At 47.1% G+C, this 23072-nt stretch overlaps 3 protein-coding genes across 12 annotated transcripts; 1 reads left to right on the top strand and 2 right to left on the bottom strand.

Annotated features, from left to right (window-relative positions):
- Positions 1 to 207: 207 nt before the first annotated feature.
- otomp (otolith matrix protein) lies at positions 208 to 10138 on the bottom strand. 3 transcript variants are annotated; one of them, XM_081702965.1, is made up of 10 exons: positions 10006 to 10138; positions 7894 to 8036; positions 7446 to 7582; positions 7110 to 7212; positions 5674 to 5859; positions 5176 to 5350; positions 4752 to 4819; positions 3364 to 3548; positions 2530 to 2701; positions 208 to 1196 (listed from the first exon to the last, which is right to left on the bottom strand). In XM_081702965.1, exons 2-10 carry the CDS (start codon positions 7970 to 7972, stop codon positions 1054 to 1056), a joined length of 1248 nt encoding a protein of 415 aa, XP_081559091.1. In that variant the 5' UTR covers positions 7973 to 8036; positions 10006 to 10138; the 3' UTR covers positions 208 to 1053. The 3 variants fall into 3 exon arrangements, with proteins under 3 accessions (XP_081559091.1, XP_081559090.1, XP_035392119.1); XM_081702964.1 differs by having other exon boundaries at positions 10002 to 10135; XM_035536226.2 differs by having other exon boundaries at positions 1054 to 1376; positions 10002 to 10135.
- On the top strand, positions 10077 to 19052 carry acvr1l (activin A receptor, type 1 like). 7 transcript variants are annotated; one of them, XM_027021048.3, is made up of 12 exons: positions 10150 to 10215; positions 11138 to 11212; positions 11588 to 11674; positions 13064 to 13143; positions 13478 to 13729; positions 13988 to 14202; positions 14612 to 14711; positions 15051 to 15197; positions 15443 to 15718; positions 15839 to 16036; positions 16201 to 16331; positions 16501 to 19052. In XM_027021048.3, the coding sequence occupies exons 3-12, from the start codon at positions 11634 to 11636 to the stop codon at positions 16633 to 16635; spliced, it is 1575 nt and encodes a 524-aa protein (XP_026876849.2). In that variant the 5' UTR covers positions 10150 to 10215; positions 11138 to 11212; positions 11588 to 11633; the 3' UTR covers positions 16636 to 19052. The 7 variants fall into 7 exon arrangements, 6 of the variants coding, with proteins under 6 accessions (XP_081559088.1, XP_081559089.1, XP_035392116.1 ...); XR_014118773.1 differs by lacking the exon at positions 10150 to 10215 and having other exon boundaries at positions 16501 to 17739; positions 18595 to 19052; XM_027021050.3 differs by lacking the exon at positions 11588 to 11674 and having other exon boundaries at positions 10151 to 10215.
- Positions 18931 to 23055, bottom strand: d2hgdh (D-2-hydroxyglutarate dehydrogenase). Of its 2 annotated transcripts, XM_027021044.3 has the most exons (10): positions 22998 to 23055; positions 22337 to 22627; positions 22037 to 22094; positions 21810 to 21949; positions 21514 to 21707; positions 21214 to 21382; positions 20871 to 21014; positions 20310 to 20452; positions 20008 to 20173; positions 18931 to 19767 (listed from the first exon to the last, which is right to left on the bottom strand). In XM_027021044.3, the coding sequence occupies exons 1-10, from the start codon at positions 23053 to 23055 to the stop codon at positions 19499 to 19501; spliced, it is 1632 nt and encodes a 543-aa protein (XP_026876845.2). In that variant the 3' UTR covers positions 18931 to 19498. The 2 variants fall into 2 exon arrangements, with proteins under 2 accessions (XP_026876845.2, XP_026876847.2); XM_027021046.3 differs by lacking the exon at positions 22998 to 23055 and having other exon boundaries at positions 21810 to 21912; positions 22337 to 22417.
- Positions 23056 to 23072: the final 17 nt, after the last annotated feature.

The raw sequence follows: 23072 nt of genomic DNA, 5'->3' as shown, positions 1-23072 counted from the left end.
ATGTTAATTAGCTGTGTCAGCATGCTGTAACCAATCCATTAGGAGCCCATATTAGATGCCATTATCATTTATAATGCATTAGTGTATGTGCAGAACAGCACATATGCTTCAGTAAATCTGTCATTAACCCGTACTCCGAGCTGCACAGCGTTCTCCGCACGTGGCGCTATGCAAGCTCGTGCCAAAGTAAAAAGCACCACCTGGAAACTCTTTTGTCAGCATTTTATTGATAAGTGCAGATTCATGTAAGTAGCCCCGCAGAACAAACGGCGGCGGCGCATGCCTGTTTACATGAAACGCTGTTCAAGTCGTTATGGTGTTATCCTGAAGACAGCCGGAAAACAGCCGCATGGGAGCACCTGTGTTGAAATCTATCTGCACAGAAGCCGAACAGTACGACCGTGCTTGCCATGGAGAACATAATCCACAGAGAAGGTGAGTTGTTATAACAGTTTCAAGAAGAGATCAGGGTAGCGTGCTACGCAAAGTTTAGTTCAGAATTCCCTTAAACACTACGCCTTAAAGTATAAGCCTTAAATCGTAAGCTCAGTCAACTCTTCCTGGCAGCTGTTCACTTCAGAGGCTCAAGCGTGTAATATTGATTTTAAACAGTGAGAATGACATCTTAAAATCTACGGTCAACATGTTAAAGTCATTAGATACCAGTTTAAAGACTCGGATTTTAAACTAGTCCACTGTTACACCGACACTTCCCTCCTAGCATTGCTTTTGGTTAAACCTCACTACTTCTACTGATCTAGCACTGCTCTTCCCAGTCCTAGAGACACACTGCCAGCACAGTTTAGTGTCTTCTACACTAACCCACCTAATTCAAGGCATGAGCTAATTATTAAGTCCTCTTTGAGCTGAATCAGACTCATTAGACTGCCATCCCGTGGACAGCAGTGGTACTGCTGGTCTAGCAGGCCGTCTGTGGCCTGAGACAGCTGCCGGATGGCATGGATTTAGAGGGAATATAACACGGAATTGGCTCAAAAGAATAGATCCCTTCTTGGTTGGTGGGAGCTCCCTCTCCTGCCGTCCGTCCGTCCGTCACCACGTAGCCGCGGCTCCGGCGGCAGAGGTCAGGTCCGGCGTCGGCGTGCGCGCGACGCGGTTTGGCGTTGATGGAGGAGAGAGGAGAAGAGAGGAGGGACTCCGTGAAGCACGGAGGGTGGAGGGGGCAGAGATGACACCTATGGTGTGCGCGCGGCAGAGAGAAGAGAGGGAGAGCGAGAGAGAAATATGGGAGCTGTAGGAAAGTGAGCGAAAGCGCGCGAGAGAGAGAGGGAGAGAGAGGGAGGGAGAGAGAGAGAGAGAGAGAGCGAGAAAGAGAGAGAGGGAGCGCATGGGTTCTCCACTGCCTCAGCACAGACCTGCGAATGAGGAGAAGGTCAGTGCAGTGTGGTGTGTAATGAAGTGTCTCATGGTAAGTTAGTGCCATGTGTGAATAAATAAAGCTCCACTTGAGCAGTAATAATACATTGCACTCCATTTCTCAAAGGTTCAGGAGAGCTGCTGTTTTGCCTGTAATTATCCTAGAATTCTAAAATTACATTCGCATCTCAGATACATTGTCAGTGTAATGAGGAATTTCGAACTTGTAGCGTGGATGGAGTAGGATGAACAGATAATATTTGGTTCCGCTCATCCCAAAATTACATTTACCTTCCAGTAAAACTGTAAATAGAATTAATTTATAATACGTGTGAATAGGATGATCGGATACTATTTGGTTATTCCAGATATTATGTGCATTTCTATCGCTGTCTTGTATAAATCCCCGTTACTCATGACGACGGCCCATTCTTAGCAGCCAGTTCATCATTTTGGTTTGCATCCATCAGGTTCACTTGAAATCAATCATTCATTTTTCATGCTGCGACCTCAGCATGAAGTTCTCGACGACGTTCAGACAGAGCAACTAATTGCAAATTTCACACGACCGTGTTATACATAAGACAAATCAGTTTAGGAACGAGCTAAGAGCAAAGAAAAGAGTTTTCCCCTGGAAATACGCCTGGGCGGTGTTACCACCGCATTCAAATGCCTGATGTTTTACTTTCATACTCAAACACCTGAAGCATGGAACCAGAGGTGAGAATTCACAGCTGTACCCATGCGCAAACAGTCTATGAAAATAACACATGCGCTTTAATACTTAGGCTTTCATAAGCTTACATATGTTGTTTATATATATAAAAAAGTTCTTAGTACTTTTTATTACATGATTATGGCTTCTATCATATACAGTAATATATTTTTGATATTTATGGAGGTTAAGGATACTTTTGGTATAAAATATGTTAAGTATTTTACATGACATTGTTCTTATTTAAAGGTTTTTAAAGACAGTTTGCATAAGTGCACCTCACATTCAAATGCCTGACGCATGGTTTGTGTAACTCTACTTTCACACTCAAATACCCAGTCAGGACCGTAGCATTATCATCGCACTCAAACGCCCGGAGCACGGTAGCCTGGCATTACCATTGCACTCAAACGTCTGAGGCAGTAGAGTGGCATTACCTTCGCACTCAAACGCCTGGAGCACTGTGGTGTAGCTTGGCCCCAGCCAGGACGTGTAGGTCCCCATCACCCTCAGCAGCCTCTGGGTCGAGTCGCTGAACATGACGTCGGGCTGGCTGTACCCCGCTGAGCTGAAGAGGGAGAAACCCTGCGTGGTGTTGGCGAATGCGTTCTGGAAGAAGGGCCGCAAAAAACAAAAGGCCTGTGACCAAACGGCGTGGCGGACTGAAGACATCGCACTGAAGATGGTAACAAAGAAATGGCAGCGAGGAAATTAAATACGTCTTTAAATTATAGGTTGGTATAGGCGCAGAGGATGAATCACAGCACAACGAGACATTGATTTAGGAGAGAGAACAGAAACGCCAAACACGGAGCTCAGGAAGGCTGGTAAAGCTGATCATTGACTGGAATCTCAGGGTTTTATGGATCTCACCCATTTGTGCCTCTCTGCCCGCTACGACTGGTGTCTAGCACACACTCACACACCACGCACATAGCCAGCATTAAACATCTTCCACTTTTATAGTTCTGACTGCACGCAGTGTTGTTATTTCAGCTCTCTTGATGACAAACTGACTCTAATATGCAATTGAGATATGAAGCAGCTCTGCAGTCTGTCGCCACAGCTAGCGCGGTTTCCATGGTGAGCCCAGTGTCAACGGGGATGCTGTCAACCTCATGTTCCAAAACATTTTATTACAATTAGACAATATAAACAGTGTGCATGTGTGGGCTGTTTGGGTGCATGTGGGTGACAAAGAGCTGTGTGTGTGTGTTTGTGTGTGTGTGTGTGTGGCATGACGTGTCCAACATCAAATTGACCCAGCTGACCTGCACACGCTCCAGGAACTTGTAAACGCGGCACTTGTCCTCCAGGCGCACCACTACCGCGTTACCGGGCACCACAGCTAGGTGGCAGTGCTCGTGCTGGGAGGGTGGGGAGGTGCCTCCATCTGGGCACAGCATCATCAGGTCCTCCAGCTCCAAGTCCAGGGCCCATGACTCCTGGTTCTTACCTTCCACACAGTAAGAGACAACACATAACCTTAGGCACTCAGTGGGAGCCTTACACACACTGGTCCACACAATGGTTTTGGCCTGGAACCACTCACAGCTGTTTTATATTATAGTGAATGTTTGGAGTGAATACAGGCATATGGGGCTCTAGTGATAGGCTACATCCGAAATTGCATTTCTTTACTGAATAGTGTGCCAAAATAGTTCTTCCCAGATGGTTCGTGTGTCCATAAACCTTAGTATTCACCTTTGACGATTGAAAAATGCTTGTATTACATTCTATGCCCGGTGAAAATTCAAGGGGCATGAACATTGAACACTATTAAATCCCATGATTCCGCAGTCTTGGAAGGCATGGTTTCTAAAGCAAAACCAAACAGTCCCAATGGCAACAAAGCCATTTTAAGTGTGAGAATAAGCAATTAATGTGCCAATTAGACTTAATTTATGCTGTAAAACGAGGACAACGTGATTTTGCTTATGTGATTGGCATGACCTAACATTAAGATCTCACATGTACCTTAGCTGTTCTCAACAATTTGAATGTTTTCACCATGAAATGCGCATCCTGCACTAATGGTAAAGTATGCAGAAAGGTTTCACACTCTTTTGAAAGCAGCACTAAGTATGAGCCACCATTGCAAATAAGAGCAAGCACGCAGCCGTGCATGTTCATAGCACACCACTGCACAACACTCAGAGCAGATCTTTGCACAAAGGCACATTCCCACACACGCATGCACTAATAAGAAACCCGTATACGAAGCGTATCACTGTACACATGCACAAACATTTAAAAATGTCCGTAAATCTAATATATCCTTATACTGGGGGGCACCTTTTGGATTTGTCGACCTGAGTAGGGGGCATCTCAAACGCACATTATTCACGATGGGTGAAGCAGGCATACCTGGTTTACTGGAACTCATTAGTGAGATCGTTGGACCAGTAAGATAGAGATCTGATGTTGTGAAACACTGCCCCCTGGTGTCTGTCATAGGGTGGAACGCGCAAGAGCTTTGAGATGCTGGTGAGGTTTTTGTTTGTTTGTTTAGGCCTGACAGTCGGTGTTCAGGCTGGCTGAAGCATATGTCCTTGCTGTGGCTCTCAGATATTTGGCTGAGGGCCCCTCCCCTGCTTCTGAGGTGCTGGGCCCCTGAGAACTGCTTCGTGGACACAAGAAGGGCCAGACATGGACGTACCGTTCATATTTTCGAAGATGGTGGTATGCTTCACGAAGGCCACGTCCCCAAGGTTCTCAGCCACACACCTGTGGAGCACAGCGCAGGATAATGGGATTACAGGCCTAAACCACACAGTGTTACACGGCAGACGTATCTTTCCCCATTTTGTTCCACTCCCGTGAGATGTATATTCACACAGGCACACATATTCTTGTATTATTATTTTGAGGTTTTTTCACTGGCTTGTGTTCATTTTTGGAACGTTTTGGTTTTTCAGGTACTAAAACAAAGCAATTAATGAGTAAATAAGCAAATAAATGAGTACAAGAAATGTTTTAATGACTTTCTTCCTATCATCTTGAGGCATTTTGGCCCCTTCAAAATAACAACAAAAAAGGAATACACACACCCACCTCCACTCACCCTGACACCTACACTGTACCTGAGAGCTCCTGCCTCGCCGTAGTGACGCTCGCGAGGGTTGTTGACACAGATGTGCCGGTCATTCTCGTCACCTATGCAGGCCTCGCACAGGTTCCTGGGGTTGTTGCCTTTGGGGTCGTGCTCCGGGTCCTTGGCGCCTGGTACGCAGCTGTAGCCGAAGAAATCCCCTACGGCTGCCGACGAGGAAGAGGGAGGACATCAGTGCAGCCTAAACGTTTGAAATGCACAGTGGCATCGTCTGTCTGCGTTTCAGCTTACACACACACACACACACACACACACACACACACACACACTTTCACCTACGTGCACTTGTATGCGTCTGTGTAGGGAGTGCAAGATGACTGCAGTCATCATCATCATCATCATCATCATCATCATCATCATTTGTCACCAGTTTCGCATGCACGTGGTCCTATATACAAGCTTTCAGCCGCATCAGCCGCATATCCGCTCTGTACGTCGGCCCCCCCCCGGGGGGGGCGGTGTCTCTCACCGTGGGGGAAGTTGCATTGCTGATCCACGCTGATCTGCGACGTGTTGACCAAGAAGCCGATGGGGACGGTCCAGCCCACCGTGGTCCGAATCCCTGGGTGGCAAGAACTCCTCTCGTGCATCTCCAGCAGTGACAGGTCTCCGGACGACTTCCTCGCCAAGGCCACCACGTAGTAATTAATGCCATCTGATGGGCGTCGTGGAATGTTGGGAGTCAGGGGTCATGTGGAGCAAAGCACACAGAAAGACTCATCACATGCACAGCGTTGTCTGAGAGGAGAGGAAGCCCCGACGTTCTCCTCTCTCTACCTCTTCGGGCAGTGGTAGCACAGTGGTTAAGGTGCTCGACTTGCAATTGGAAGGTTGCCGATTCAAGCCCTGCCGCTGTTGGGGCCCCTGAGCGAGGCCCTTAACCCTCAACTGCTGAAGTTGTATTCAGTCATAATTGTAAGTCGCTTTGGATAAAAGCTCAGCTAAATGCTATAAATAAATGTCCCACAGTTCCTCTTACACATAACAATGTGTCAAAATCACTTTTCCTTCATCCTCACTCTCTAAATGTTCACTGCAGGTCTCCATTGTTCAGTTATGCAATAACAACACAAATTTCCCATTGGTTGCATCCAGTTTCTGCTAAGGGTTAATATATTATCAGCTTAGTCTAAACTAGTTATATGCTTTCTGGACATCCTGTGCTAATCATGGTAGGGAGAGACAATATAAAATAACAAGAAAGCCTATTTCTACATAGGCACTTACACAGACACTTGCATCCATCTCAGTCTCACAGTCTCTAAAGGTTACATTCCATCTCAACCAGCAGCAAAAAGAGGCTATTATATGGCAGTGGAGATTTAAAGAGGGTTGGCGTTGCGAGGCTTTTTAAGGAGGCTAGAGGGTAACTTTTAAAGTCGGAAGACAAATTCATTCCTCAAGGCAAAATATTATTCACAGAAACATTTATCTTATCTGCTTATTTTGGGAGGCAGTTATGTACAAAATAATTGTTTGGGTCGTTTTTTGTCTGCTCCACTGAGACTGAATAGAATGAAATGACAAAGAAACTGATCCAGTCTTGAAAGTTACAATACTAGAGGCTATTCTTTGGGGTAACGAGTGGAATACTGTTAATAAGGTCCACTTACATCCACGTGCAAAAGTTGAGTAAAAAGCCTATGAAAATCAAAAGAAAATCACAAATGCCATATATAATAGTTAAAAATAAACATATGTAGACCTAGTGCATACAGCCATTACTAAAACTGTCTGTAACATTTTATAGGATAAAATCTGTATGTTTCTGTAATCCTGCAGGGATTAAAATAATCATTCCATCTTCAGTATGTGATTTTACAGAGCTTTTGCTTATGGTTAGCACAGCCATGTTCTTCTGGTCTGGTAGAAGGTTGTGTGCTGTGTGAAGCCGTCTGCGCTCACCCACTCCGTTGTGCGATTCTCCTACGGCCACGTCTAACCCATAGCAAACGCCCGCAGTGTAAATCTCATCCGGATACATGGAGGCTGCATCTGCCGTGCCGTTCTGGTTAACGGGGGGAAAAAGCCCAGAAGTGACAACCGTGATTGTTTTCCCCAATAAGAGTCCTGTCTTCTCTTACAAATGTCTCGGCCGCCCGATTCAAGCGCACTTAATTCACCTGCCACATGACGGGAAATAACACTAAACCAAGGATTACTGGGCTATCCGACAGTATCTGACACGGAACGGTGTTTGTTATGTGTGTGTGTGCTGTTGCCCCTCCTGACATCGCCCACCTTAATTCTCTGCATGCAGTCCGTGGGACTCTCACCCCGCACACACAGCAGTTTGCCGCGGATGTTCTGTGCCGTCACGTTACCGGCCAGATCCAAACACTTCTGCTCCTCCGAGCCAGACACAGCGCACCAGGTGACTGTGCAGAAAGAACTCGGCCACCTTTACATGCCATTACAGTCTCATAGAAGTAATTGCAAATGCATAAATAAAGCATTAATTATAAGTTTATTTAGATGCATTCCCATTCAGACCAAAATTCTTGTGTATTGTGAAGTTTGTGGTAGACTGGTAACATTGAGTAAAAGTAAACTAAAAGGTAAACACAATAATCATTTGGCACCCTTTTACCATTCAGTACAGCACAATATACAATATCATCCTGTCAGTATGAAAACAGCTCTGCATTAGCAATTCACTAATTAAAAATCAGATATACAAAATACTTACTAATGCTGTTTTGGGTGGACACACCGACCAGGGTGAGCGTCAGAAAAGCCGCGCACAGGTGCCCTGCTCGTTGGTCCATGTTACCTTTCAGCAGTACTCTCCAAAATGCCCTCGGACCCGCATGGTCATTGTGGAAAGTAAAGCTAAAGGGGGGGGGGGGGGGGGGGAGAGAGAGAGAGAGAGAAAAAGCAGAAAAGTAACTCTACGGGCTCATGTTGCCCCACTCCTAGTCCTAGCTGAAGCGAAGGGGTGGGCGTTAGAGAGCAGCTTTCTGTTACCTGGCTGCTAGCCGCACTGCCTGCCCCCTGTGCGTCCCTACCCATTGCTAACGTTCGGGCGGGTATTTTCCACTTATCGGTCTAGTGTTTCCGCTCCTGTCCGCAGGGACTTGATGGCATGCACCATTTTGCGCACTCTACCTCCCCTGGTCACGGTAGGTCAGTTGTAAGGGAGGTTATAATTAAGAAAGGCACAATGGTTTTTTGTGGATGGTCACTAAAGCCCGTGGGGATTAAACTCCAGGTCTGGAACGAGCCGGGTCTGATTGAGGTTAGTGATAGAGAGGAGAGACACAGGACCTTCTTTGGGCACTGCACCTAGAGTACTTGAAGAACCATATAGGCCTCTTGATACCAGATCTAATTTCTGTGTCCCCTACTCTATAATCAGTGAGTTATTAAAAGATACATGAGTCATTGGTGTTCGCTTTTCGAAACTAAACACACATAAAAACTCTCACACTGGCACAGAAGCGTACCCACACAGACTCTCACACACAAACACAGACACACATAAGCACACCGACAGAGACCACGAGTTATAATATCTCTTTTTGCACACACACAAACACGTTTGCCTAGTTTTACTGGAGTAACCTGGTTCTTCTCAACCAAAGCCATCACAGCTATGATCATGTCAAGTCTCCCACAGTCCAGATGCTCCTTGTCAACTGCAACAAATGTAGTGGATTGCAACTCGGATTAAACAACAGATGTGGCAGATTACAAATGGGTTCGAACGATTCAGGATATCAGATCTCCCACTGAGCAGATTTAGGCACTCTTGTACACAAAATGCATCTCCCAGAATAGTCAGAGTGAATGATCGAAGACAGATGAACACTTTAGAAGCTCATTCAAAGCTGGAGAGTTCGTGTTTTATTGTAAAAGAATCTGTGGCATGTTCCTGCGGAAGAAAGGACAGGTTCCCATGCATTCACAGGTGAAACCCAATCGTCCCTCCCTACAGACTATTTATCATTACTGCCAGGCAACGTCAACATTATTCCTCTCCTGTGAATCCCACAAATCCAAGCAGATTACTTAGGAGCAGTAGGTATGCCACAGTGCACCTGCAAACTGTCGGCAGCCTTATCACTTTACCCTTTTTGCACTGCTGACATCATTCTCTTTTCGCCCCACACAGAAACTGACATGGCCATTAATCAGCAAGCTATTTTAAAACAAAAACTGCCAGGCCACTGGCTCCTTGAGTCTTATCACTGCAAGGGCATTTTGCTTTCTTAGATCAACCACATGTGCATGTTTATGTGTGATTGTGTGACTTCATCGAGTTGTGTAAATAGTTGTGTACTATAGAAGTTTCTCTATAGAAATGCAATTAGGTTCCCCCTCAGATCAAGTGAAAAGTTCCCACATATATGGAGACGTACTTGAAGACACGGAAACACATGGAGACAAGGTGTCTCTTGCGCTCTCTCACTCTTATACACACACACACACACACACACACACACACACACACACACACACACACACACATACTATATATATATATATATATATATATATATATATATATATATATATATATATGTGTGTCTGTGTGTCTGTATATATATATATATATATATACACACACACAGACACACACACATATACACACCTTTTTTAAAGAGTGTTACGTACGTTATTAGACATGTATTATCCTTTATTAACGTTATTAGACATGTATTAACCTTTATTATGTATTAACCTGTATTAACCTTCCATGCAGATTCTATAGCCGCAGCTGGGTAATCTCTAGTAGAAACATGGGCTAATTAATGGCTCTTGCTGTATCTATTTAGGCGGGTGGCTTTTCTGTACCTACATCTCTGCGTGGCCTGGCGGACTCGCCCTGCCCCACAATGCCTCCCTTCTCCAAGTTGTTTGGGATGACGACACGTTCGCCGAGCTCGGTCCAAACCACGTAAAAGTGTCCGCGGGTGGTGGTGGTCCATCTGCTCCGTCTCCTCGCCGCCAGATCAGCCGACGGTGTTACATGAACTTCGCGGATAGCGTTTCCCACACCGTCGTTCGGGTAAGGATACGACGTGTGCGCCGGTGCCTGAAAGCGGCGTGCAAAATGTGGACAGCACCCAGTCGGGACTATGATAAGTCTCGGGGTGTCCGTCCTAGGCTAGGCTAGGCTAGGCTAAGCTAACGTTAGCTTCACCTAGCCCGGACAAGCTCCCCGAATTCGGTTGGTGTAAGTCAGTCAGAGCTTGCTAGGTTAGCGAGCTTCACCGTTGGATGCGAGTTTTTATTTTTTTGGCGACTGAATAAGTAGCTGGCCAGCTAATAGTTAACATGCCACAACGTGTTACATAATAGTATTAGTCTCACCCTCAATTTTGTGAGCGTCCTCAGATAATTCGGCTAACAGTAAGTACGGAGATGCTACTTTTGGCTCTAACCTACTTTTCTGTGTACGTAAATTGTCTGGTCTTATCTTATTTTAGCTAGCTAGCCTAGCTATCTGGCTAGCTGGGACCCGCAGCTCAAGTGCCACAGCTCTGTGGCAGACAGCAGCTACAGCGTTGGTTATTTTGGTTATAGTTGGCTATTCAGTTAAGCAGCTGGCCAACTACCCCACCTAAACAATAGTTCTGACAAGGCTGAATGTTGCTGGAATTACTTATCTTGTAACTCATTTCTGAATTGTGAGTTTATATGATGGTTTATTTCCATTTCTCCATACTCACGCTAGCTAGCTAAGTAAGTAAACACTGTAGGGATAAATCACTTTAAGTCTTGTTCCGTATGACAGATTTAGTTTTTGAGACTAACTAGGTAAGTAACCCAGCCAGATATGACCGTCTGCAGCCAAACCCAAACCCAGACGTGATAAGTCTCCCTTCATCTGCCATTTTATCGTCTTAGCGTTAGCCGCGGGGACAATTTCGGACATGGCCATCAAGAATTTCATCTTAAATAAAGTGTCTTTTGTAATTCGTTTGCAGGGGATGACTCCTGGCGACGGTCGGATATGCAAATAGCTAAAAGCAGTCTTGAGAATCGCATCGGGATTTGTAAAAGTAAGGCCGCCCCTACTCAAATCTTTGTGGTTTTATTAGGTTTCTGGATGCGTTATCAGTACACCTCGCTGAAACCTGCTTGGACTGTATGAAAAGCCAGGGCGGATCATCAACATTGTCTATTGAAGTTTGTGGATTCTGCATCGTGCTTCGGATAATAAACGGCAAACCCGATATAATGTCTCTGCCAAAGTCATCAAGAGATTGATCGTTTAAAGCGCGTTGGCGTCATTAGTTCGTCTTCCTCGTCTAGGAACCGTAATTGTGCCATTTTCTTGAATGATTTAGTCTGTCCACCTAAAAGTCTAAAGCCCCCCCCCCCCCCCCCCCCCATCACACATTTCTATCTTTTCGTGACACGTTGCTCTCCTCCAGTCGCTTTGATGCCGTTCTGCGATGGGCTTTTTGCTTGCTGGTTGCCATGGCGACTCAGACTGAGCAGCGTCCCGTGTTGGCACTCAGGTACTGCTTCTGTCCAAGCAGACTGGCACTGCTTCATTCAGCCCTCCGGTCGGCCGAACTGTTTGCCTCTGGGTTATTGCAGAGAACTGGTTTCGGAACAGTTTGCACTCAAACAGGCTTTCTCTTTGACTCGGACATTGCGCTTAAAGACGCATTCGTAATGTTTGTCCTATTGGTTGATGAGTACCGTTAGTTGGATACTAGCATTCGACTATTGGTCCTCTACTGCAAATGTGAGAATGCAATAATCAATTAGTGTGCATTCATGATTGATTAATTAAAGCTGAAACCAGAGGACACCTTTATTTTTAAAGCCGTTGCCCCTTAATTTTGTTGAAATTAATGCTTAATTATTAATAGTTTAAAACAATTATCTTCACCAATCTGTAATTTTAATATAATTTCATTGTAACTGAAATTAGAATCCACCTTCTAAACACAACAGTTCAGTTAAGGGTTAGCATGTCTTGCTTCAACAGTGGATGATTATAACCAATTTTATGCTGTGTGCACAAGAGCGCACGCAGCATAAAATTGCATTAGAACCAATTTTATGCTGTGTGGCACATAAACATGGCTGAGTTTGCCTTTATGACTTGGATTGCTTAGACTGAAACAAGGTGCATGTGTACTTACCATCCTGAGACTTTTGGAAATCTTTGCACATATGTGAAAGCTGATGATAAATCCCTGCATGTATACTTCTGCACTTTTATTCTGCCCCTTTGTATACACACAGACACACACACACATGGTGTTATTTTAAGGGATGGTTCAGCACCAAAAGCAAATATACAGTTATCCACTTACCCAAAATTACACCTATCAGCTGGGAAATGCTGTCTAATGTATGAAGTTTTCCACTGGAGCTACAAAGTTATTGTAGTTGGCAAAAACTTCTTCACATCTTGCTTCAAACGACATTAAATGATGTAATCAAAAGTTTAATTAAACAACTGTACAACAGCAAGAATACGCTGTATTTGAAAATTTAAGTTCAAAGTACAACTTTATCATCCACATACACGCGTTCACATTTAAAAATGATTCAGATTGTTCATGATGTTTGCCCCCATAGCGTTAGCATTCGGCTGTTTTGTTCATTTTAATGGAGTGTTGCTTACAAAATGTACAGTACTATGTGCTAAACGTAGCACGACTCTGAGATGTTACTTAAAGAACTGGACATGGTTCTTCAGGCGAGCATATGAAGATGTGAGTATGTATGTACTACATACATAAGTGGGTAATTGTGTACTTCTTTTATTGGCAAGTAAGTTCTTTAAATTGAGGCCTCTTTGGAGTTGCTTGCTGAGGTCTCGCAGCCCGGGCGGGTGGGGGAGCCGGGCTGGGCGAGGGTCAGTCTGTTGTGTCTCCTCTCCTTTTCAGTGCAGTGAACCAAATGGGTTGCCGCTGCGCCCGAGTCGTTCTCCTCCTGCTGCTCCAGGCGTTGTGCTTGTTGGCTGAAGGTACCCAATTCATGTTTTTATAGCTTTCTCTTCACTTCACCCGAACTACGACCCGGAAAGGTTTTTTTTGGGTTGTTTTTTTTTGAGCATTTTGCATTTAGATGTCTGAGTGTGACGTCTTGTACAACACACATAGAGGCTTTCTAGATGTTGCTGTGTAATGTGTGAACCAGTCAAACTTGTATTGGAGGAAATGGGAACTGAGTGAAAAGGAAGAAAAACGGTCAATTATCTGGGAGGAAGAGACTTCTCTGTAAGTATTTACGTCATTCAAGTCAGGCCCTTCGTCCTAAATCGATTGCTTTGTTGTGTCCGCGTGTGCGTCTGGCTCCAGATGGGTCCATTGACTGCATGTGTGTGGGCAGTGGCTGCCTGTCAGAGCAGTGTAAGGGGGAGCAGTGTTTCATCGCCGTGACGATTAGCAACGGCGAGCCTTCCTTCCGGCGCGGCTGTCTGTTTGGTTCAGAGAGCAGGCGCATGACCTGCTCGGCGGCGCCCTCAGCCAGTCATGTGGTGGAGTGCTGCTCGCAGCCCATGTGCAACGTCAACGCCTCCATGGAGTCTCTGCTTCAGCTGCTACAGACAAGTAAGAATCCCGGCTGGGTCATAAATTCTTTCCCAGCAGAACGTGACTTAACTGATGAGGGGTGCCATGCACCACCCCTGAAGTGTGAAACACGATTCCGTCTGAAAATCCACCCAATAATTAACAGACGCCATCAGCTGCGATTAAGTCATTTCTGAAAGCACTGGCGGTTTTCCCTGAGATTTCTTCACTTGTGTTCAATGCTGGGGGGGGGGGGGATAAAAAAGTTCCGTCTGACTGGGTTTGTTCCGGACGCAGGTCCAGGCAGCGGCCCGGCGCGCTATCGCCCAGAGACGGTGCTGCTTTTCATCTTCCTGGGCCCCGTGGTGGCCCTGGCCCTGCTGGCCACGCCCACCCTTCTGCTCTGCCGCAGGCTCCGCCCAGGCCGTCTGGAGAGGCTGCGCGAGTTCGACACGGAGCAGGGTGCCGTGGATGGCCTCATCACCTCCAATGTGGGAGACAGCACGCTGGCGGTACGGGCCTGACCTCAGGCAGATCTTGGCAGATATGCTGATTGATTTGACCGACTGACCGACTGATTTCTTAGTCAGACTTTATTTACAGCAGAATCACTGTTGAGAAATCAGTCTCTCAGCAGGGGCAGGTGAGGGGGCAGCTGTCACCAGCTCTCCCCTTGCAGATGGTTAACATCTCCTGGACACCTAGAAAGTCCTGCTCCTACTCCAGCTGATTAGCATGTCCTGCAGCTGGCTAAGTGGAGTGTGTTGACCGGCAGGTCTCAAAGAGGAGGGCGAGTGAGTGCTGCCAAAATCCCTCCGTTGCCCGTGGGCTGCAGTAAAACCTTTAGTTTTCCTCATTTCAAGATACACGTTGGAACTAATTTAAGTGCCATTAATTAGTTTGTAACGTTAACGACTGCAGGATCTTCTGGATCAGTCGTGCACGTCAGGCAGTGGCTCCGGACTGCCCTTCCTGGTCCAGAGGACAGTGGCCCGCCAGATCAGCCTGGTAGAGTGTGTTGGTAAGCATGAGGGCACGCTTGCGAAACACACTCTTATTACATCATTCGTCAACCATGGGGCCCACTGGCCAGTGTGTTTTTACTCTAACCCCAACGCCTGTGCCGGGTGTTCAGTATTCTTAATGGCTTTGCTCCAGCGCATCAGGAGGTGGGATGGTGCAAAAACATGATCCATCTCGTAGATGCTGGGGACGGGCTTAGGAAATGCTGCTCTGTTACGCTTAGCCAGAATCTAGAGCCCTGTACCCAGCCACTAACCCCGGGCGCTACACCTCACTCTCAAGCACAAACGTGCCGCGTGCTGGATCTGTCTTCACCCCAAACCCCCCACCCAAACAGGGAAAGGGCGTTACGGGGAGGTGTGGCGGGGCCAGTGGCAGGGAGAGAACGTCGCCGTGAAAATCTTCTCCTCAAGAGACGAGAAGTCCTGGTTTCGGGAGACGGAGATCTACAACACCGTGCTACTGCGGCACGAGAACATATTAGGTGGGTCATCCCTCATCTCCCTTCTCCCATCCGCTGGGTCAAATGAAAAATGCAAAACGCATGAATGAGTGGTGTTTTCAGTGGATTAATGACCCTGGAAACTCGTAGTCCAGACTGTTACTTAAACGTACAAGTGCAAAGACTAGAGTAAAAAAATCAAAACCTGGGGAACTTTAGGAGCTGATTTAGGAGCTCCAAAAAGTTGCACATATGCACCGCTCCCTGAGGGCTGCTGTCGCCGCCAGGTTTCATGGCGTCGGACATGACGTCGCGGAACTCCAGCACACAGCTGTGGCTGATCACACACTACCACGAGAACGGCTCGCTGTACGACTACCTGCAGCGCGCGCCGGTGGACACAGCCGACGGCCTGCTCATGGCCGCCTCGGTGGCCAGCGGCCTGGTGCACCTGCACACGGAGATCTTCGGCACGGAGGGCAAGCCGGCCATCGCCCACCGCGACCTGAAGAGCAAGAACGTCCTGGTGAAGAAGGACCTACGCTGTTGCATCGCCGACCTCGGTCAGTACCGGCCTCTGGGCGCCGCGAGCTTGCGGCAGAAGGCGTTGCGTGTGTGCGAGCGTTGGCCGGGTCTTCATCCCGTGCCTTTCATCTGCTCCTTAAAGCCTTCTCTTCCCACAGGCCTGGCAGTCACTCACTCCCAGGCAGATAACCAGCTGGACGTGGGCAACAATCCTAAAGTGGGCACTAAACGCTACATGGCCCCGGAGGTGCTGGACGAGTCCATCCAGACCGACTGCTTCGACGCCTACAAGAGGGTGGACATCTGGGCGTTCGGCCTGGTGCTGTGGGAGATCGCCCGACGCACGTATAGCAATGGTCAGTTCTTCTGAAACATACGGAAGCAAGTTAAAAGTTGGTGTTTCTTCATAAGGACGTCGGCGCTTATCAAAAGCTCCTTTTCTCTCCTGCTATGTTCAGTGGCGTGGCAAGCCGATTGCTGTGTGTTGCTCATCACCGAGTGTCTGCCTGTTGCTCTGTAGGGATTGTGGAGGACTACAGACCTCCGTTCTATGATCTGGTGCCCAACGACCCGAGCTTCGACGACATGCGCAAAGTGGTGTGTGTTGAGCAGCAGAGGCCGTTCGTGCCCAATCGCTGGTTCTCTGACCCCGTACGTAGTGACGACGCTCCGCCCGCCAAGGGTTAGCCCTTGTCGTTGTGTCACGCTGACTGTGTGTGTGTGTGTGTGTGTGTGTGTGTGTGTGTGTGTGTGTGTGTGTGTGTGTGTGTGTGTGTGTGTGCGCGCGCGCGTCTGTCTGTCTGTCTGTCTGTCTCTCCAGACGCTATCCGCCCTGGTGAAACTGATGAAGGAGTGCTGGTACCAGAACCCTTCAGCACGCCTGACAGCACTGCGCATCAAAAAGACTCTAGACAAGATCCACAGCTCCCTAGAGAAGGCCAAGCCAGACTGCTGAGGCCCCACCCTCTTCCCTGCTCCCACCCCGCCCCTCGGAGACGGAGATTGCGAGCCATACTGAATCACCAGAGCCCACAGGAAGAGGCCCCACACACACGCTGGCATTCTGAGCCTGGATGTTCTCCGTCTTGCTGATCTAGAAGCAGCCCCTCCCCCGTCCTTTAATCATGTCTGTTATAGCACAGCGAGCCAGCGCTGATCTCAGGTCAGCACTCCTGGCCTTCGTCGATACAAAGAAAGCCAGTCGTTCTCTTTATGAATCATTCGTTCAGTGGCTCGCTTTTTTGTATCCTGCACCATTTCCCTTCACCAACTTCAATAAAAAGTACTTCTGTGCAGGACAGCGACTTCCTGTCCTGGATTGCACCCTGGCCTGCACCAATTTTAACCACCGCTTGAACCACTGACCAGAGGATTTCGAAAGGTTTTGATGGGTTCTCTCCCTCGTCTGTAGAAACCTGTCATACCTGGCCAGCAGACCAATTTTGGGCATCAACACACTGTACGGTCCTTGCCACAGAGAGATGACCAAGAGAAGAGAGATGAGATATGATGACAGGCCTCGGGGAACTGACTATAGATCAGCCCGTTTACTGAGATGCTGGATGTTTTTAAACTCGGAAGGTCATTTTCCAGACAATCTCACCATACGCGTGTGAATCTATAACACTGGATAAATTATAAGACTACATGCGATAGGACGTATGGTATCAAGACTACCTACTAGAGTAACGTTTGGGGGGTGGGGGGGTGTTTAAAAAAAAAAAAAAAAAAAAAAACCCTGAGTCTTCACCCTTCTTTACAATGAAACATTAAAGCCACCCCCTCCACACCCACCCCTGGCCAGTGTTAGTTTGGTTGGCTGCAGGGGGCGGGCCTTGCTGTCTCAGGCCCAGTTCTGACTGGACTAGGAGCTATGACATCATCGCGTCGTCATGCCTCATGCCCGCTGGACAGAGGCTATTGTAGCACTGACACTTTTTTGTTTCGTTTTTTTTGCGCAATACCGCTCTCTCCATCCCTAACGCCTCCTCGCCCTGGCCAGCCACGCTGAAAGTCGTGTTGCTGCATTACAAGAGTTCTCATAACTGACTCCAGAATCGTAAGGCTTCCTCTCACACATTTTTGATGCACATTTTCACCATTTTTCTGTCATTCTTTAAAACTTTCTCACATACACAATCCTTCATGTCCCTTGCTGGCTGTCGCCGTCACGTACATTGTGGCGCGTCCAAACGTACCCGGTACCAAAAGGCTTGCGTGCGTTTTGTTACTGAAGTGCACAATGAGCAGAGCCGGTGCGATTTAAACAGCCATTGCTAGGATCACCTTTAGAAGAAAGACAACCTACTTTTGGAGTCAGCTGGGGAGGTGCACTGTATCTTGTATGAGAATGCTTTTGGCCTACTACTGTGAGCTTAAAGCATTCCTTCTGTTCACCCTTCCACTCTCCCTGCTGGAGGGGACAAATGTATTCAAGGTCAATGAGAGCAAAGCAGGAATACCACTACAGACCACTGCATTGTAAACTGTGACTGTAATAAAATGTAATATAGTGTATTTAAGGATAGGCACGCTCAAAGTAACACAATGCTCATGAATACCTAGGTCTGTTAAGGCTTCCTTGCTTTGCCAGTTTAAGGCGCGCTTGGTTTCGTGTTATTGCCTTTTCTTGAACACATGTTTGGTACCCAACACAACTTCCGCTTATCCGCACTGTGAAAAGAGATGCAACTCCCCCCGCCCCGCCCTACCCCCTTGGAAAATTGGCAGAACACGTGCAATCAATCAATCACAAGCTGTCATTTTCTTGCTCGTGACATCAACCTAAACAATGCCTTATAAAATCGCTCCGTGTCCGAATCGACGGCCTCCCTCTGCTGCCTGTCGTCTACAGGAGGTTAGCGTTTGCACCCACTGTTCTTAATCTGTTGCTGTTGTTTTTTTGGGTTCCCAGCCTCACCCAGACAGGCAGCTAACGCACGGCGACCGTCTCCCCTTGTGCCTGGGGCCATAGCCAAGGCTACCACGTCCACGTGCTGCATCACGGATAGAGCGCACGGGCCGTCTCGCGGCTCGGGAGCAGGCCAGAGTCCCGTTTCTTTTAGCAACGTTTGTTATGCATTTAAAGCAAGTTGGGTGCTCATGACTTTTTATTGCATTGTTTTACACAGCAATGCAATTTTATTTCTGTTTTAGTTCATTTTTCATGGATGTTTTACATTTAGGATTTTATTGTGTAAGGATTTTTGAATTTATGCACATTTTACATGCCAGAAGGAAAGTCCCACCCTTAACCAAAATAATTCTCTTTTATTGCCTAAATGAATTTAAATTAATTAATTGGTAGGAAACATGATGGACATAATCCAGTATATTTACATGACAAGTTACAATAAAATCTCATGCTGTTAACACGATTCCTTGTTTTGCTGATTTTAAACAATTACTTGTCGACTGTATTAGCACCGTTGTTGTCCAGCACCGGAGCTGAGCAAGTGACAGGCTGACAGTCTTGTTTAGGACCAAATGCATAGTGTTCAACATGTTATGAATTGCGAAATGCGAACATGGATCTCTCACTTCTCATATTTAAGACTTTACCTTGGTTTTATCCAGAACTCCATTAAAAATAAAAATAATCTCAGGTACAGGGCTTGAACAGAAATTGGGCAAATGCCAAATGACCCAGTAGGCCAAAATTCAAAATCTTACACAACGTGGGGACCTTCTTTTTACACAGTTTTAAAAGCTGCACATCAGAGCCTGTAGGATTTGTCTCCACTAATATCAGATGCTCTGGGCCACAAATGGTGGTAGAAGCATAAGGTGAGGAAGGGTTCAACATCGCCTGCACCAGGTTATCGTGAGTGAGCGTCATCGGGCAGGGTCTTGTAAGGGTTGAGGATGCCTCTGGGATCCAGCATGGCTTTGATGTTAGCCATGAGGGCCACAGCTTCAGGCACCTTGCTGTAGTAGATGAAGTTCCTCTTCTTCAGGCCCAGCCCATGCTCCGCGCTGATGCTGCCCCGACACCGCGCTGCCCACTCGTACACGTAAGGCTCAATGGCTGCTAGCAGCCCCACATCTTTGGTGGGAGAGATGACGTTCAAATGAAGGTTGCCGTCACCTGAGAGCAACGATCAGAGGAGGTGGTTACAACAGCTTTGAGGATCAAACAGAATAAAATATTACAACCAACCACAGTGACTGGCATAATTTAAATCATTAAGACAGAATATGTCCTCCATGGGAATTGAACCCATGACCTTGGTGTTTCCAGCACCTTGCTCTATCAAACAAATTTTAATTATGCCAATTGGAATCATTAGCCACATTAATATTGTGGGGGTTTTTTTGGTAAGCATACCAACATGTCCGTATCCAACCACATTCTTCGCCCTGGATCCCAGATGCTCCTTCATGTCGGTAACAAGATCATAGATCTTCTCCACAGGCAGAGAGATGTCATACTTGTACGTGTATCCGTCATGCCTCAGAGCCTCAGTGACCCTCTCTCTCAGAGACCAAAGTGCCTGGAGCCACACAGTCACACATCATCAAGATCAAGCCGAGAGGCCTTGTAATGTGCCAGAAGGATTTTGCTGCTAAAGGAATGAAACTGGACTGCAATTCTCTAACACAGAGTGTTATAGAATTTTCAGGCACTACCTTTATTTTAGCCTCCTCTGTCGCAACGGTACCATCGGTAACAAGTGATGATGTCATGACCTTATCTAGGAAGTTGTGGAGCTTCTCCTCATCGTGAGCACTGTTTGATCCAGCTGTCTCAATGACAATGTAGAAAGGACTCTCTGGGAAAAAATCAAATCAGTCTGTCAGTCGTGTTATAAGTCAGGTCATTATGTTTTCCTCGAGGTTGAACACCATCCTTCAAGCATATAGAGTGGCATTTCCCCACCAGATCCCTGAGGACCCCCAAATGGTCCATAATCTGTCCCTATGCCATCTGAGCACAACTGTACCAACCACTCAGTGTTCTTGATTGCTTGGTTCAGGTGTATTGGGACCGTCTAGGTGTCCTTCAGAACTGGGGTGGGTAAAAGATGTTTCATGCAAAATCCAAAGAGGGCAGTTGTTTGAACATTTCTGTCTATCCTCAGCAATTCAGCCTGGACATGAAATTAACAGAGTATATATTTTCTTTGGTTGGCTAGATCAACTCACATCAGCTTTGCTGACTCAAAGTGAAGTTTGACCTTATTCCTGTACCTGAGATGGGGTTGGTGAGTTTGAGATGGTTTTCCAGCAGGCTCATGCAAGAAGCATCCAGGAACTCAAAAGCAGACAGGATCTCTCCCAGCATTCCCCGGCACATGTGAAAGGTCTTCAGCAGGTTCTGGAAGCTGGAGCACCCTGCAGGAACCAACGGTTACTCCCATAATGAGACATCCAACAGAGACGAATAAAAATTTTATTTTATTTTATTTTTTTAACTCAAGCACATTCAAATATACTGGAACACATAAAAGAGCAACAGTTCTGCAAGAAAATCCACTGCTACAACCATCCATTCAAATGAGCTAGTGTTCAACGATACCGAAAGGTAACGTACCCAAGAAGGCGACGTTGATGGATCTGGGTTTACGAGGGCACAGAATAGTCACAGCAGTGACGACCCCAAGCGTTCCCTCCGACCCAATGAACAGCTGCTTCAGGTCAAAGCCAGTGTTGTCCTTGCGCAGCGATGCCAGGAGATTCAAAACCCTGCCATCAGCCAGCACCTAGTGACGAACAGCAGAGTGACAGGGACTTACGGAGTTTCTGACCTTCTCGGGTTGAGCTCAAGCCGTCGGCCTCCCGTATCCTTCACGCTGGTCATTTGTTGCCTTTTTTTGCCGGAAGGTTCGCTCACCACTTCAAGGCCGAGGACCGTCCCTCGCAGGGAGCCGTAGCGCAGCAGCCGAAGCCCCCCCGCATTTGTGGACACGTTCCCGCCGATGTGGCAGCTGCCCTTGGCCCCCAGATCCAGTGGCATGACGAAGTCCTGTTTGTCCGCGTACTCGGACAGGCTTTCCAGCACACAGCCCGCCTGGCACGTTAGGATGCCTGTAAAAGTGCATCAATATTTTAATTAAAGGACGACGACTCCCTAGGATCATTGTTATTGACCCTTTTTATCTGTGTGTTTAAATGAATGCAGAGGGGTACCTGAGATGGTATCAAAGGCCAAAACTCGGTTCAGTAAGGCAGTAGAGAGGATGATCTCATCAAACACAGGGACACTGCCTCCCACCAACCCGGTGTTACCACCCTGAGGACACACCGCCAGATTCCTCGCATTGCAGTACCTGGTACAATTATGCAGTTATGCAAGACTTGCCACCAACTTGGCATATAGTTGTACATGATGGACAGTTCCTACGGGCACATTTTACCTGAGTATCTGAGAGACCTCATCAGTTGTCTTGGGTCTTAAGAGAACCTCGCTGTTACCTGCAAATGAGAAATGATCGCAGTACTGTCGATGACGCCAGACACGTGGCCCCTTTTTAACGACACCATTTACACTTATGGAATTTCGCTGACGCCTTTATCCAAAGCGACTTACAATTACGACCGTACAATTGCTCAAGTACAACTTGAGCAATTGTGGGTTGAGGGTCTTGCTCAGGGGACCCCAACAGTGGCAGCTTGACCCTCGGGGCAACCTCCCGGTTACAGGTCCAGTACCTCACCTTTCACGGTCTTGAGCCAGTCAACATTGCAGGACTCCAGCACATCCGGGTCGGTGATGACCCTGCCCGGCAGCACTCCCCTGAAGAACACCAGGTCGTCCGCGGTAACCCGGGAGAAAGGCCGCCGCCGCGGGGCTGCGCTTTCCGCGCCTCCGTGGTGTACACGCCGCTCAGGGACCGACTCCGCGGGGCGCAGTAACGGGCCCGGGTCGAGTCTCCGTCGGTAGACGGAACACGGAGGTATATACCGCCACCTGACTGCGGATTTAAATCTCGTAAAGACAGCCATGGCTGTACAGAAACGAGACAACGTTTAAAATCAAATGATTATTATTAATCATAATGCATAATCGTGTAATTGTAATCTTAAACAAGGGGAAGCCACGTATTACGGGATACCGTGTATTAAATGAAAGAACTTTAAATAAAACTGTACGGTGCTATTTTATTATCGATTACCACGTTCAGCCTGTGTCTATCTAAGCAAGCCAATATTGAAAATTACACTCAAGTTCAAACTAACCCACTAACATTGTCGGCAACGAGAACGACTCACTTAACTGGCTATTTACCCAGTGGGATTATCCATTATGGAGTTCACCTGGAACAAATCTAAGGACAGCAGGTTTATCTTTCTAGCTAAAAGGCTCTTAAACCGTACCGTAATGTTGTGGTATTCTTCTTCCTTGCCTGTTTGTTTCGCCGTTAAACACGAACATCGCCGCCTACCGTATTG

This window comes from Electrophorus electricus, chromosome 20 (genome assembly GCF_041902795.1).
Source record: "Electrophorus electricus isolate QZ-2024a chromosome 20, ASM4190279v1, whole genome shotgun sequence".
Lineage (NCBI taxonomy): Eukaryota > Metazoa > Chordata > Actinopteri > Gymnotiformes > Gymnotidae > Electrophorus > Electrophorus electricus.
Note: the sequence above shows the minus strand (reverse complement) of the source record. Positions and strands in the feature narration are given on the sequence as shown.